Source organism: Equus quagga, chromosome 6, assembly GCF_021613505.1.
Source record: "Equus quagga isolate Etosha38 chromosome 6, UCLA_HA_Equagga_1.0, whole genome shotgun sequence".
NCBI classification, from domain to species: domain Eukaryota; kingdom Metazoa; phylum Chordata; class Mammalia; order Perissodactyla; family Equidae; genus Equus; species Equus quagga.
In genome coordinates, this window is record NC_060272.1 from 79,892,415 (window position 1) to 79,907,215 (window position 14,801).

At 37.4% G+C, this 14,801-nt stretch overlaps 1 protein-coding gene across 4 annotated transcripts in view; it reads left to right on the forward strand.

Annotated features, from left to right (window-relative positions):
- ZDHHC20 (zinc finger DHHC-type palmitoyltransferase 20) overlaps positions 1-14,801 on the forward strand; it is a 65,817-nt gene that overhangs the window by 14,326 nt on the left and 36,690 nt on the right. For 3 of the 4 annotated variants that reach the window (XM_046664829.1, XM_046664830.1, XM_046664831.1), the window contains 2 exons: positions 6,352-6,378; positions 10,305-10,408. In XM_046664829.1, the coding sequence (XP_046520785.1) occupies positions 6,352-6,378; positions 10,305-10,408 (131 nt within the window). Of the gene's footprint in view, positions 1-3,661; positions 5,618-6,351; positions 6,379-10,304; positions 10,409-14,801 lie in introns of those variants that run through there. The other variant, XM_046664832.1, reaches the window with a different exon arrangement.

The following is a 14,801-nucleotide window of genomic DNA, read 5'->3' on the forward strand; positions in this document are numbered from 1 at the left end:
AAATCTTAAAATAGGATGCAGTTTTTAAACTATTTCATGTATATTTTAGGATAAACCGAATAAGTAAATTAATTAATCAGGAACTAAGATTGTCATTGTAAAAGCACAGAGATGCAAATATAATGCCAGGGAAATTAAGAAAAACTATAGAGTGCTATTTGAGTTGAAAATATCAATATGATATAAATATAAATGTGTGATACTACTTCTGTCAACCCCAAGGGCCCAAGAGCGATGAAACTTGAGGAGCTGTGAGCACCCCTAGGGCTCAAAGCTTGGTTTCTGAATATCTTTTAAAAAGAACCAATACCCCTTGGAGAAATGGTTCATTTAGGGTCTGGGGGAGGGAAAGCATAAAGTGGCCTGGGACATCTTGTGCTAGACAGTAAGGAAGTGCTCAAAGGCTAATGGGAATGATTCAGGAGAAAAACTAAATTTATTTGCTAAAAATGGAGTTGAATGTTATACCAACATCTTATTCTGAAAATGGAATATTTAATGGTGATTAAAGGGAAACGGGTTTTTGTGCTGCCTGTTTAGAATGAGTCTGATTCATCCTCAATTGAGGGAAAGCTTTATACAGAAGAATGCCAGCTTCGAAGTCTAGAAATAAGTAATAGAGGGTTTTAATGGCCATTTTCTAAGTAAGTCATTGACCAAAATGTCATTATGTGGCACACGACTTTAGATTACAAAACCAAGATTGATACCGAACCTGAAGTGAGTTCGCTCACCTGTTGCACAGCAAGCCAATCTTGGACACCGGCTGTGGTGAAAGAAAGTAGGAATTTTATTTTTGCACAGTGCTGAGCAAGGGGAGAGGGCAGCTAACCCTGAAATCCCAAACTCCCCAAAAAGCTAAAAGGAAGGGTTTTTATTTGGGGTTTTAGGTAGGGGAGGGGGAGCATATGGCCTTCCTGGTCGGAGCTTTCCCACCAGCCTGTCTTTGGCCTTGAGACACTTGCAGAGAGGAGGGAGCCTGTGACCTTGCTGGTCAGCAGCTTCCCCACCAGCCTGTATCTCTTTGCGGGGAGGAGATAATCTAGGTGCTTGTCCTTGGCGGTGTCTGTCTCCATGGAGGATAGTGGATTCTGGAGCCAGGAAGCCAGGGAGTAAGCAGGGAATGAGTATTTTGGTTTTAACCCCATATATGCTGGGTTTAATGTGGAGAAACTGATATTAGGGTTGGTATCAAGATGACACAGATGTTGGAATTATCTGACAAGGATTTTTTTAAACAGCCATCTTAAAAATGATTTCTTGAGCATTTGTAACATGAAAGGTAGAAAGTGTCAATAAAGAAATTAAAGATGTAGAGAAGAACCAAATGGAAATTTTAGAACTGAAAAATACAATAGCCAAAATAAAAAAACTCAAAAAAGTCTGCTCAACAGCAGAACAGAGAGGGCAGAGGAAAGAATCAGTGAACTTGAAGATAGAGCAATAGAAATTACCCAGTGTGAACAACAGAGAGTAAATAGACTAGAAAATAAAAATGAATAGATCGGGGCCAGCCCTGTGGCTGAATGGTCAAGTTCACGCCCTCCGCTTTGGTGGCCTAGGGCTTCGCCGGTTCAAATCCTGGGCATGGACATGGCACCACTCGTCAAGCCATGCTGAGGCGGTGTCCCACGTGCCACAACTAGAAGGGCCCACAGCTAAAATATACAACGATGTAGTGGGGGGATTCAGGGAGAAAAAGCAGGAGAAAAGCAAAAGATTGGCAACAGTTGTTAGCACAGGTGCCAATCTTTAAAAAAAAAAAAGAAAAGAATAGATCATCAGGGACTTGTGAGACTGTAAAAAAAGATCTAATGTTTGTGTCATTAGAGTCCCAGAAGCAGAGAAAAGGATATGACTGAAAAGTATTCGAAGGAATAATAGCTTAAAATTTCTCAAATTTCGGGGCTGGCTCCATGGCCGAGTGGTTAAGTTTGCGCGCTCCGCTGCGGTGGCCCAGGGTTTGGATCCTGGGTGCGGACATGGCACCACTCGTCAGGCCACGTTGAGGCGGCGTCCCACATCCCACAACTAGAAGGAGCTGCAACTAAGATATACAACTGTGTACAGGGGGGGTTTGGGGAGATAAAGCAGGGAAAAAAAAATCTTTAAAAAAAAAAATTTCTCAAATTTGACAAAAGACATAGACCGCCAGGTTCTAGAAGCTGAGTGAACTCCAAATAGGATACACCTAAAGAAGTTCGTGCCAAGACACATCACAACCAGACCTCTGAAAACTCTGAAAGACAAAGACAGAATCTTGAAAGCAGTGAGGAGAGTGCGCCTTACTATAGGGGAAAAATTAGAATAATAGTGAATTTTTCGTCCGAAGCCGTGGAGGCCTGGAGGAAGGGGAACAACACTTCTAAAGAGCTAAACGAAAATACCTGTCAACCCAGAATCCTCTATCCAGCACGTATTGGCTCCCTCGGGCTTCACAGTTGGCAGTTGTAGACCCACACAGCATATCCTCACGTTATAAGCATCCAAAGCAAAAACAGGATAAAGGCAATAATGTGCCTTTCTCTTCACATGCTTCTCACTTGTCAAGGAGGAAAAAATTTTTTTTCCTATAACTTTTCCCTTACCGAGATGTACCCATTAGCAAGAACTGTATCACTTGGCCGTGGTAGATAGAAGGAAATGGTAGAATGAATATCTGGCATTTTCAGTCTCAGTAAGTGGGAGACAGGCAAGGAAAAGGGGCAGTTAAGTGGAGAGTAGCATGTGGCCAGTCCTCATGTTCACCGAGAACGTTAGATTTAGGTTAATGTTATCTGTGAATTAGATTATGCATGGTGACTGACAGGATTGAAATAGGACATTCATGACACCTCTAACAGTCATATGTAACCACTTAGTATGCTTAATATTTTTTGTAATCCTGGCTTTATCATGAAAGGAATTTTTAAAAATATTAAATTGGGATCCTCAGAAATGGGCTAGCCCTTTGTGGGGCAGAGGTTCTGCAGATAGCCCCATGTTTGCCATTCCTAACCACGCCTCTGTCTCTGTGGTTAGAGAGCAGGTCCAAATATGGAGAGCTCGTTCCGTGCCATATTGTTCTAGGGGCCGGTGAGTCAGTGGTGTCCCCTCCTTCCAAGGAAAACATCCAGAAGAACTACATGTTGTAAACCAGTAATGACAGATGTCAGGGGTGTTAGGAGAAGGAACACGTAAGGTGCTGTGGGAATGTATACTAAGGAGATTTGTTTAACCCACTCTTGTGGTCAGGAAAGCCCTGTGTGAAGAAGTGATTCTGGCCATTTTTGGTTTGTCTAGTTTTGTTTTTGTTGTAGAACAGTTTTGTTGTTTCCTGTAATTTGATGAATATCTTAGTGGGAAATTAGAGGAAGCAACCACCAGAAACTAGCAATTTTAAATCAGAATTCTCTACTTGGAAAAGTGTAATAACACAGTATGCTGTCAACTTTTGATCTTTACCAACATGATTATTAAAAATGGTATCTTTGGGGGCCAGCCCGGTGGCACAGCGGTTAAGTTCACACATTCCGCTTTGGCAGCCCAGGGTTTGCTGGTTCAGATCCCGGCTGCAGACCTATGCACCGCTTGGCAAGCCATGCTGTGGTAGGCGTCCCACATATAAAGTAGAGGAAGGTGGGCATGGATGTTAGCTCAGGGCCAGTCTTCCTCAGCAAAAAGAGGAGGAGTGGCAGCAGATGTTAGCTCAGGTCTAATCTTCCTCAAAACAAAAAAAGATATTCATGTAGTTTTACTTTGAATTTCTCTCATAAATGAGGTTGACCATCTTTTTACGTTTGAATTGTTTGTATTTTCTGTGAAAAAGTGAGTTTTTAAAAAAAATCTTATTTTTTGTAAGTACTCTTTAATATTAGAGAAATTAGTTCTTAGTCTATAGTAAGAATTATGAATATGTTTCCCTAGTTTGTTCGTAGTCTTCACTTCTTATATTGATTTTTTTCAAGCATTTATTTTTATTTTTTATGTAATCAAATGTATCAATCTTTTCTTATGGCTTCTAGGTTTTGTGTTGTATTCTGAAAAGACCTACTCTGCTCGAAAATTATATATATTTAAATTTGTCTTTGTTTTCATTTAGTACATACATGTTTTTGTTTTTGTGTTTTTGCGTTTTAGTGTTTGATAGAAGTGGAATTTATTCTGGTCATGTGCATCTCATGGCTACCCATTTGTCCCAACAGTATTGGCTCTATTCATGCTGAATTGAAATCCCACATTTATTGTATACTGAATTCCTATATGCATTTGAGTCCATGTGGGGGCTTTCTGTTCCATTCATCTGTTTATTCATGAGCCAAGACAACTATTTTAATAATTGGGTGTTTATAATATTTCAAAAATAATGTGCTTTAATATTTGGCATCACTAGTCCTACTTCATTATTCTTCTCTTTCAGAATTTTCCTACCGCTTTATGCAAGTTTATTTGTCCACAAATGAACTTTGGAGTCTGTCTAATTAAAAAATAAAAGTATTTTTATTGAGATGACACTAAATGTGTAAGATTAACTTAGGGAGCATTGACATTTTATTTTATTTTATTTTTTTTTCCAATTTAGACAAACACTTTATTGAGGTATAATTGATATTTAAAAAACTGTACATATTTAATGTATACAACTTGATGAGTTTGAGAATAAGTACACGCCAGTAAAATCATCACCATAATCAAGCATTGACATTTTAATGATGACTTTTCTATATGGGAATATAGGCCCTTCCACTTGTTCAGATTTGATTAGTGTCCCTCAGAAATATTAAAATGTTTCTTTTTTGGTAGATCTTGCTTAATTCTTATATTTATTCCTAGGAATTTTATCTATTTAGGTGGCTTTATAAATAAAACTTTTCCTCAATTATAATCTTTACATAGCGATTGCATGTATATTGGAAAGCTCCTGATTTCTGTATGTCAGTTTTTATACACTACCACTTCTTGTTTATAGTAGTTTTTCATTTGGTTTTCTTGAAGGAATATAGTCATATAATCTGCAAATAGTGATACATTTGCCTTCTTTTCAATTTTTATATCACTAATTTATTTCTCTTTTATAATTGTGTGGCTAGGACAGTGCTTCCCAATTATTTCACATCAAGGCACGTCCTGAAAATTATATTTTGAGTGTGCACTGTCATAAAGGGGAAATGTTTTGTGAGGCTGGGGGGACCAGCCCAGGGTCTAACTACATCAGGCCCCACCTGACTGACCTAAGATGGATTGAGAAGAAGCCCTATGCCTCTCTAAAACGATGGGTTTTTTAAAAATATTGATCACGAACTTACTTATTTTCTTCCTTACTTTAGCAGGAATACTTCCATAGTGTTTTCTCATTAAATTATGCTGGTTTAGGGATTGAAGTAGATACACACACACACACACGCATGCATATTTTCATTTACTAAAGAAGTATCCAGGTTCGCCTATTTTTGTCGAGAGATTTTAGTCAGAAATGGATATTGCGTTAATAAACGTTTCTTAAGCATTGCTGCTGTACGCCGGGCTTTGGGACTGAAACCATGAATAAGATGAGAGACACTACAGGAGAGAATACAAGTCCAAGTAGACCTGAGTTCAGACCCTATCTATGCTACATTTACTAACTCCGTGATCTCAGGCAAGTCATTTAATTATTTTAAGCCTTAGTTTACTTATTTGTAAATTGGAGCTAATGATAACTTTTAGGGTTGTTATTGCTCTAAGACATGATTCCACACATGTGCAGTCCAGTAGGGTGAGAGAGACATATCAATGAGTAATTGCAAAAACTGAGCTGGTCTATTAAAGATGGCAGAGTGAGGAGTGGTGATGGGCAGGAGTGATGCTCTGCCTGAAGAGGGACTCGGGAAAGCTCCACAAAGGAGGTGCTGTTTAAACGGGGCCTTGAAGGAGGACTAGGGGAGACACAGCACATGTGAAACTGCTGGATGCATTTAGGAACATACAGTTTGAGTATAGCTTTGACAAAACGTTCGGGAGGTACATCACAGACAAATTAAGTAAGTATGAGTGCCGCAGAGGAGAGTCCTACTCATGCTGTAGGTGGCATTAAGGAACGAGCTAAAGAAAGCATAACAACCGGAACCATATTGATACACTTAAAATTAATTAAGGTCTGAAAAGATTTTTAAATGTGATTGCACTGTTAATGATAAAGAAGAATTTGAATTAGCATTTTAGTGTTTCAGGGTTTTTTGAGTGTACAATTCTGAATTTGCATTAGTGTTTACATTTCATAACTAAATTTTATTTTTATGAAAATTATATTAAGATGAATAGCCAACCTGAAATAGAATTTGTGTACAAAATGTTTAAACTATATTTATTCACTGTTTTTTTCTTCTGTTCTAGTTACTCTTTCTGGAAATGGAGAAAACGGTAAGGCAATCTTAGTCTCAATTTAAGTAGACTACTTATGGTATCTTAATTGCAACCCACATGCTTTTTATTTAGTGATGACTACATGTGTTTTTGTTTTCAGAAAGAAAATATATATTTTTAAAGTTTTACTTAGGCTTAAAAGAAGATGTAGCATTGGGTTTATTCCTTTACATTCAATATATTCTCATTTGCTTTATTTATATAAATTGAAGTAGTTGTTATTTTGTAAGGCACCCAGTGCCCAAACTTCTTTGATATATATATGGACGTATTTCTGCCTTGTGTGTTCTTCAGAACTCTTTATTGTAGTAGTTCAAACGTTTTTAATATTGGTTCTAGCTAGGGTTGAGGAGGGGACTTTGTTTCATCATGTCTAAATTTTGTTGATGGTTCTGTTGTTTATGCATTTGTTAAAAATAGTACTTTACTATCACAGACATTTAATTAAATAACCAGACTGTAAATTTGTAAATTGTATTACTAGTTCATTTTGAAAGGGAATTAAAGTTTTTATAATGCCTAGACAAAGAGACAGTGCCTAGAGGGAAAAATCATTGCTCAAAATTTCACTAAGATCAAAGAAAATTTTAAGTCTATTGAGATCAAATTTCAAAAATTTGATTTGAGATGCAAAAATCTAGAGAATTTCTACAACAGTTGAACCATTAGAAATTAATGATAAATATTCTTATTTTTGCAAATAATTATTAGACATTAAGTGTGTATATCTCAAGTTACCTTTGAGTCTTAATGTCAGCAACAGAATAAACACAAGCTCATCTTAGTAGGCTTATTTTTCTTCCTTTCAATCAGAACTGTTTCTGGTATGTTGAAAGCGGGATACAGAAAGCGGAGTTTCTGAAGTTCTTATAGAACTTGTACCTGATTTCTAGGTTCAGTTTTTTTCTTTCAGTTTTGATTTAATTTGCTTAGTTAACTAAGCTTTTACTCTCTCTATTACTTCTAATCAGTTGTTTATAGCATATATATGTGACCAAAAGTTTGCTTAATAGTAGTCACATTAATTTGGACTTATGTAAAGGTAATATATTCTATTATTCTTTACATTATAATTTGGTAATTACCATCTGTCAAGTACTTATATTCCAGGCATTATAATGAGAGATTCATTTTATCCGTTTTTTTAAAACTGAGGATTATTTTTTTTTTAAAGATTTTTTTTATTTTTCTCCCCAAAGCCCCCCAGTACATAGTTGTGCATTTTTAGTTGTGGGTGTTTCTAGTTGTGCTATGTGGGATGCCGCCTCAGCATGGCCTGATGAGTGGCGCCATGTCTGCTCCCAGGATTCGAACCGGCGAAACCCCAGGCCACTGAAGCAGAGTGTACAAACTTAACCACTCGGCCCCGGGGCCAACCACCAGGATTAAGATTTTTTAACACAAAAGCCATTTTGTTTTTGTTCTTGTGGAGAGCAGAAATATCCTAAAAATATATTAAATGTTTTAAAAAATATTTTGAGTATATTTTACATCCTAGCCTTAGTCGTCAGTAACTAAATGATTAAGAAGTTTAAAGTACTTCAAGGTTACCATTTATTTCAAAGCTATCCAATACTATATAGATGAGGATTGACAAACTTGACTGAATATGGGGGCCACGCAAAAAGATAAGTAGTGTGCTAGGAGAAGGTAACATTGCAGACTTGGTAAATGGCCTCAGTGTTAGTGTAACAGTAGGAGACTGAGCTCCATATGCTCTTCCAAAGAAACATGAAGGAATGGTACTGAATCGTTGTGTAGACCAGGGAGGGGGCTGAGGTAATAGAGAATGCAGATTTTGAGGAACTAGAATTTTCAGTGAGGATGACAGTCAATTTTAGTAGAAGTGAAAAGAAAGCAAATTTGAAAAGAGGAGGAACTTATAGTTAAGATTTTATCTTGGTGTCAGATGTTGGCTCTGAAGTAGGATGTGACCACTAAGATGATGGTTAAAGAAGTGGAAGAAAATATAATTTTGGGTATGACAGTGAAAAAAAAAGAACCTTGGATTCTTATTAAGCAGATGTGAGTTGAATCCTGGCTTTATCATTTGGTAACTAGTGACGTTGGGCAAGGTGTTAAATTCTGTGAGCCTTAGTTTTTATATTTGTAAACTGAATGAGTCCCATATAGGACTATTGTGAGGGTTTTAGGTCAACATCATATGCCTGCTAGCAGCTTTCAGTAAGTGGAAGTGGTGATTTGAGTAGCCATAGTCAATTATGGTTACTAGGAAGTCCCAGAGTTTTAGATTGCATTCATTAGACATGTAGATGGAGTTATTTCCTAGGAATTTCACAGCTAAGGGGGAGAAGAAACTATAAGCAACACATTTTACACTGGCTGCTGAGATGGCATAGAAGCAAGGAGACCAGTTGGCTTTTGCGGTAATTCAAATGAGATAAGCAACAATTTATGAACTGTTGCACTGGCAATGAAAATAATGAGAAGGCATTTACTTTGAAAGAGACTTCAGGAGCTAGAATTGGAAGTACTTTGTGCTGATTAGTTGTGTGATGTGAGGAGTCATTGAGCCTGGCGTTCTGCATCGGTCAGCTGTCACTGGGGATTCTGTTCTCTTAGACTAGGCATGGACCAGTATAATTGCAAAAGAAAAGGTTGGGTCCAACGAGTTCTGAAATTTTTATTGTTATTTTATTTAAAAAGAAAATTTTTTACAACCACAAATATAAGGAAAAATAACCTCAGACCAAAGGAAGGACAGTACCTCGAATTGCATACACGTTAGCTTTATAGAAACTGCACTATGTTATTCTTAATGTTTCTCGTTTCACTGCAGACCAGTGAAAACTTTGATCAGTCCTTAAGCCTGGGAAACACTGAAACAGGGAATGCACAAAAAGAACCAAATTTTGAGAAGAAGAAATTATGATGCCTGAACAGTAATAGTAATAGTAGCCAGTATTTATTGAAGATTGATTATGTGCCGGGTACTGTTCTAAGTGTTCTGCATGTATTAGCTCATCAATATTAAGCCACTAACTCTAATGAAACAAATTAAGTGCTTTAATTGCAGTGTGAAGAGGTAATGAATTCTGAAAGTAATGGAGAAGGCTTTTGTGGAAGACGTAAGATTTGATCTGAACTTTTAAAAATGAGTAAAATTTCAGACTTTCATGCTTGTGTGTACTTTGTTTTCTTCAGCGGGTTTGTGGGGCTCCATTCCAAACTGAAAAAGAGTTGAAGCGCCTGTTAGATAGTTCTTGCTTCTTATGGAAATGAGTCCCACGTCTTCCAAATTGAGAAACAACAGAACACAACAAAAAGCTTGAAGTTGTATCAATGGGTCAATATTTGAAGATAAAGATGTTGGAATGTTACATTAATCCACTTGGGAAACTTTACGGCAGAAATTCAAAGTGGCTAAAAACTTTTCATTACCCTGTGTTGAAAAGGAGAATGAAATTTAGCATAAATTTTCTGAACAATCCAGGAATTGTTTTTCAAATGTACTCATTTTTCACAGTGATGGGAACTTGCCTTATTTACTTTCAGTCTATAGTTCCTTGGAATTTAATGTTCATAGTGATGGAATCTGTCTTAAATAATTTTTAAGTCATTTAAAATCTAACATTTAGGAAGAGCTTGAAATACAGTGAGTGAAGGAGATGGTTCAACTTAAAAATCTTCACTAACTTAATGAAATCAAATCTCATCTCAGACTACAGTCCTTGCTTATAAACCAGGCTAATAACCCTTAAATGCAGGAACAGAATGTTTCTTCGTATCTGTAATGTTACATCATGCAGATAAAGGAGTTTATATAGTTGATGGTTTCAGTACGTTTTAATTAAAGTTTTTATTCCATTAAGCCTCCCGACTCTAAATATTGTGTTTTAATGTAATGCTTTTTCCTGTTTTCACCTGGATTCAATGAAATGTTATTTGTTTTTATTTACCAGGAAAGGCCGTTGTTTACCTTGTGGGTTTCCATCTGTTCTTTGTTATGTTTGTATGGTCCTATTGGATGACAATTTTCACATCTCCCGCTTCCCCCTCCAAAGAGGTAAATTACCAAACGCTATAACGAATTACGGGATTATTTTCCCTGTGTTTACCTTTGTAAGAGCTTGATTACACAGTGCGCTTGTTCTGTTTCCGTTCATGAAGTTGCTTGGTAACTCTGCATTGTGACCGTGAGTCATCAGCCTATTCTCAGACACAGCCCACTGACAGAGCCCAGTGGACGACTGATGATAGTGCTAGAGTTTAGCTGTACTAATATTGTTCTGCCATGCTATATTTTCTTAAATTAAAGACATACTTTATATTATTGATGTAAAAAATCTTAAGGGACAGAATTGAGTTAGGAAAGTAGAGTTTATTTTTAGAAACCCTCTTAACATTTATATTTTCTCAAGCCTGAACAAATATGCTGCATCTAAAAGTGTTTTGATTGTGGGAAGCAAATTGTCTAGGCTATTGCTTGTTACACCTTAATATGGCTAGTGTTTCTTCGAACTGGAGGTTCCACTTGGAAAATAATGTGAGTGAATATTTATGTGGAGTAAGTTGTAAGACTAGTCTCTCTTGCCTTGACATAGCTGACTGAATTCCTCCTTCACTTAACATTTAGTATAGCTCGATGGCTAAGAGTATGTTCTCTAGAGTTAGGATTGTCTGAGTTCGATTTTCCACTCTAACGCATCACTCCATGTCTCTGAGCCTCAGTTTTGTCATCAGAAAATGGAGCTAACAATAGTGCCTATCTCTGTAAGATGTTTATGAGGCATAAGTGAAATTCATTCATGTAAAGCTTTTAACATAGTACCTGCCCCATGTTAGCACTCAAATATTAGATAATAATATAATTACTTCCCTTCACATTAAATTCATCAAAATTCATTAAAAATTATACGCTTCTTTACGGTGTAGCAGTTGAGTTTGTGTGCTCCGCTTTGGCAGCCTGGATTTTGCCAGTTCAGATCCCGGGTGTGGACCTGTGCACCACTCATCAAGACATGTTGTGGCAGGCGTCCCACATATAAAATAGAGGAAGATGGGCACAGATGTTAGTTCAGGGCCAATCTTCCCCAGCAAAAAGAGGAGGATTGGCAGCAGATGTTAGCTCAGGGCTAATCTTCCTCACACAGACACACAAATTATAGGGCATATGTTTAAAAATAATATCAACTTCCATTTAACTTTTTTATAGAAGAACATACATGCAGAAAAGTATACATATCATAAGTGTACACTTGATGAATTTTCACAAACCAAACACACAGGAGTAACCGCAACCCAGTTCCAGAATCAGAACATTACCAGCATCCAGTAAGCCTCCTCCTGCCCCCTTCCAATCACCCACTTCATGCAAAACCATTCTCTTGCCTTCTAGTAGCATCGACTGGTTTTGCCTGGTTTTGTACTTCACGTGAATAGAGTCATACGGTATGTATGCTTGTGTGTCTGGCTTCATTCATTAACAATCTATTTGTGAGGTTTGTCTGTGTTGTTGCATACAGTTTTGGATCATTCATTCTCATTATTGTTTAGTATCCAGGTGTGGTATATAACAGTTTATTTACCTGGTCTGCGGTTGATAGGCAGAGGCATTTGGGTAGCTTCCAGTTTGACTGTTACCGATCGGGGTGCCGTGCAAATTTTAGTGCGTGTACATACAAACATGCATACATTCATACGTCCCTGTATAGACATAGCTCTTGTGGGTGGATGGCTGGGAGTAGAACTGCTGGGTCATATGTTGTGTGTACGTTCAGCCTTCGTAGATAATGCCAAACAGTCTTTTGCTCCTTTTTTTTTTTTTTCTGTTGGGCACTTTTGTTTTAAAGGATAATGTAAACCATTAATCAAACTTAGTGTTTCTTGAAATATATTCTTCAGAAATTTGGTAATAATTAGTCAGCTCTTAAAGTTAGGTTACACACTCCCATCCATATCTTAATCTCTAAGTTGAAAATGACCTAATTTTATTTCATCAGTTACTAGTAGTGATGGCTGTTGAAAACGCAGCATATGTGAAAGTAAATAGTTCTCATTATAGGAAATGAAAAATAGGAGAAGGGAAACAATTGGTAATACTTTTGAGAAGCAGTGTGGTGTAGAGGTTAAGAACTCAGGCTCTGGCTTCAGACTGCCCAGGTTCAACTCACACCTCTGCCACTTCCTAGCTGTGTGACGTTGGAGACTTTCCCTAGCTGTCTGCACCTCAGGTCTCTCCTCTGAGGATGAGATGATAGGGGTACACACCTTATGGGATTGTTGTAAGTACTGAATAAATTAATAATGTATATGATTGATAATATTGATAGCAATAATAAGCAGTTAATAATATATGTTAAAGTGCTTAGAAGAATGCCTAGCACATAGTAAGTGCCATCTAAATGTAATTTTTTCTTTTTTGGTGGTTTTGGCACATTGCATCCATTTAGCATTCAGCCAGGGCTTCAGCCTTTGTGTCTGCTCCATCCTTCATGCTCCCATGTTCCTGTAAGTTCAGCTGACTGCCCCAGCCTGTATCTGGTGGCCCAGCTATGGCACATTCTATCTTCCCTGTCATAGATCTTACCATCTAGCTTCATAATTGCCTGTTTACTTGTATGCGTCACCGTATTAACTTGTCACTTTTTTCAGGGTAGAGATCATTGCTATCGTGTTCTCCACTGTATCCCTCTCCGCACTATCTAGCACATAGTGGGTGTTCAATAACTACTGAATGAATGAATGATTAAATCATCAAGGGCCAGCTAAGCTAAGCTGCTGTGACAACCAAGAACAGGAATTGAAGGTTCTCTTTCTAAATAAGCATACAGTGTGCTGACTGAGATAGCTCTTTCTGAGTCATTAGAAAGCAGCGAGGTGGCTTTAACTAGATGAAAAGGACTCTGTAAGCTCAGAGGTTAGAGCAGCACTTGGAAACCAGACCTTGGCGAGGTGAGTGAGTCTAAAAAGCAAAACTATACATTTTTAGGGAAGTTAAGTTATAAATACGGGTAGTATTTTTTTCATTCTTTCAGTCAGCGAGCACTTACTGAGCCCCTGCTGTTTGTCAGGTTGTTCTAGGCTCTGGAAATAAAAAAAAAACAAAACAGGCATAGTTCTTACATTTGAAAGGGGGAGACAGAGGATAAGCAAGTAAATAAACAAAATAAGTATACACTGTGATAAATTCAGATAACTTTAGAAATAGAACGTGATGATGCGGTTGAGCATAGCAGAGTAAAAGCTGTTAGGGAAAAAGCTCCTTGAGAGAGTGTGGTCAAAGAAAGCTTCTCTAGAAAGTGGCACTTAAGCTGAGACCTCTGTAATTCTCTCTTTCGCTAAATATAAGCTTTTTAGAGGAAGAATCTTTGTTGTTAATTGCTGTTTCCCCATTGCCTAGAATCAGACCTGGCATATAATAGGCAGGTTGCTAAGTAATTGAATGAATGGGTGGGGAGGAAGAGGCAGCCTGCGAAGAGCTGGTAGGCATCTTCCATCACTAAGTGTCGTCTCTCTAAAAAGAAAACATGGTCCCATCACTTCTCTGGTAATCCTACAGAGGTTGCCAGTCAGCTACAAGATAAAGGTCATAAAGGTACACAAGACCCTGTGTGAAGTAAGATCTAACTAACTTCGTCTCCACTGCTGCTTCCTGGAGCTCTGTGCTCAGTAATGCATTGCCCTGAGTAGACCATACTGTTTTCACATCTTTCCATATGCCCTTCCGTTTACCAAGATTCTCTTTCCTTCTTTGTCTTCCTGGAAGATTCCTGTTTGTCTTTCAAAAGCCAGCTTAGGTACCACTTCTTCCAGGACACTTTCATTGGCTACCACCTCATCCCCGAGGGAGCTTTTATCATACCTTGTGATGTATTGTCACTGTTGTACTTATTATGCTGATTTGTAATTCTTTATTTACATAGCTCACATTCCTGCTAGACTGTAGGAATGTACTTTTGAAAGGAAGAGCTATATTTTTATTCATTTTTGGATCCTTTTAAATATTTAATTTAAATTGAATCATCTGAACACTGCATTTAAGATAATGGCATTTTATAGTTTGAATTCTGTTTGGTAGTTTTTTAATGAAAAATCAACTTCTAGTAGTAATTTCAAAAATCTAATCCATTTTAAATTTTGTTCCATTCCTCATCTAAAATTCTGGTATCTCTTGAGATTTTCATTTGGTTTAAGTTTTTCATAATTTATAACGTTAGTTCTTAAGGAAAAGTAATGCTGTTGAGGACTGGGATACTACTGCAGGCTAGAAAAGACAGCCCAGGGAAATCTGGTCAGATTTTACAAGGAAAATGTAAACTTTGTTAGAACATCTTCTATCCAAGTATGTACGTAACATCTTTATCCTCCACTATGAATGTTTCAGAGATGCATCCTGTCAGGGAAGAACTTTCTGACAAGTTACAGTTTTCTTAAAAGAGAATGGGCCGTCTTGCAAA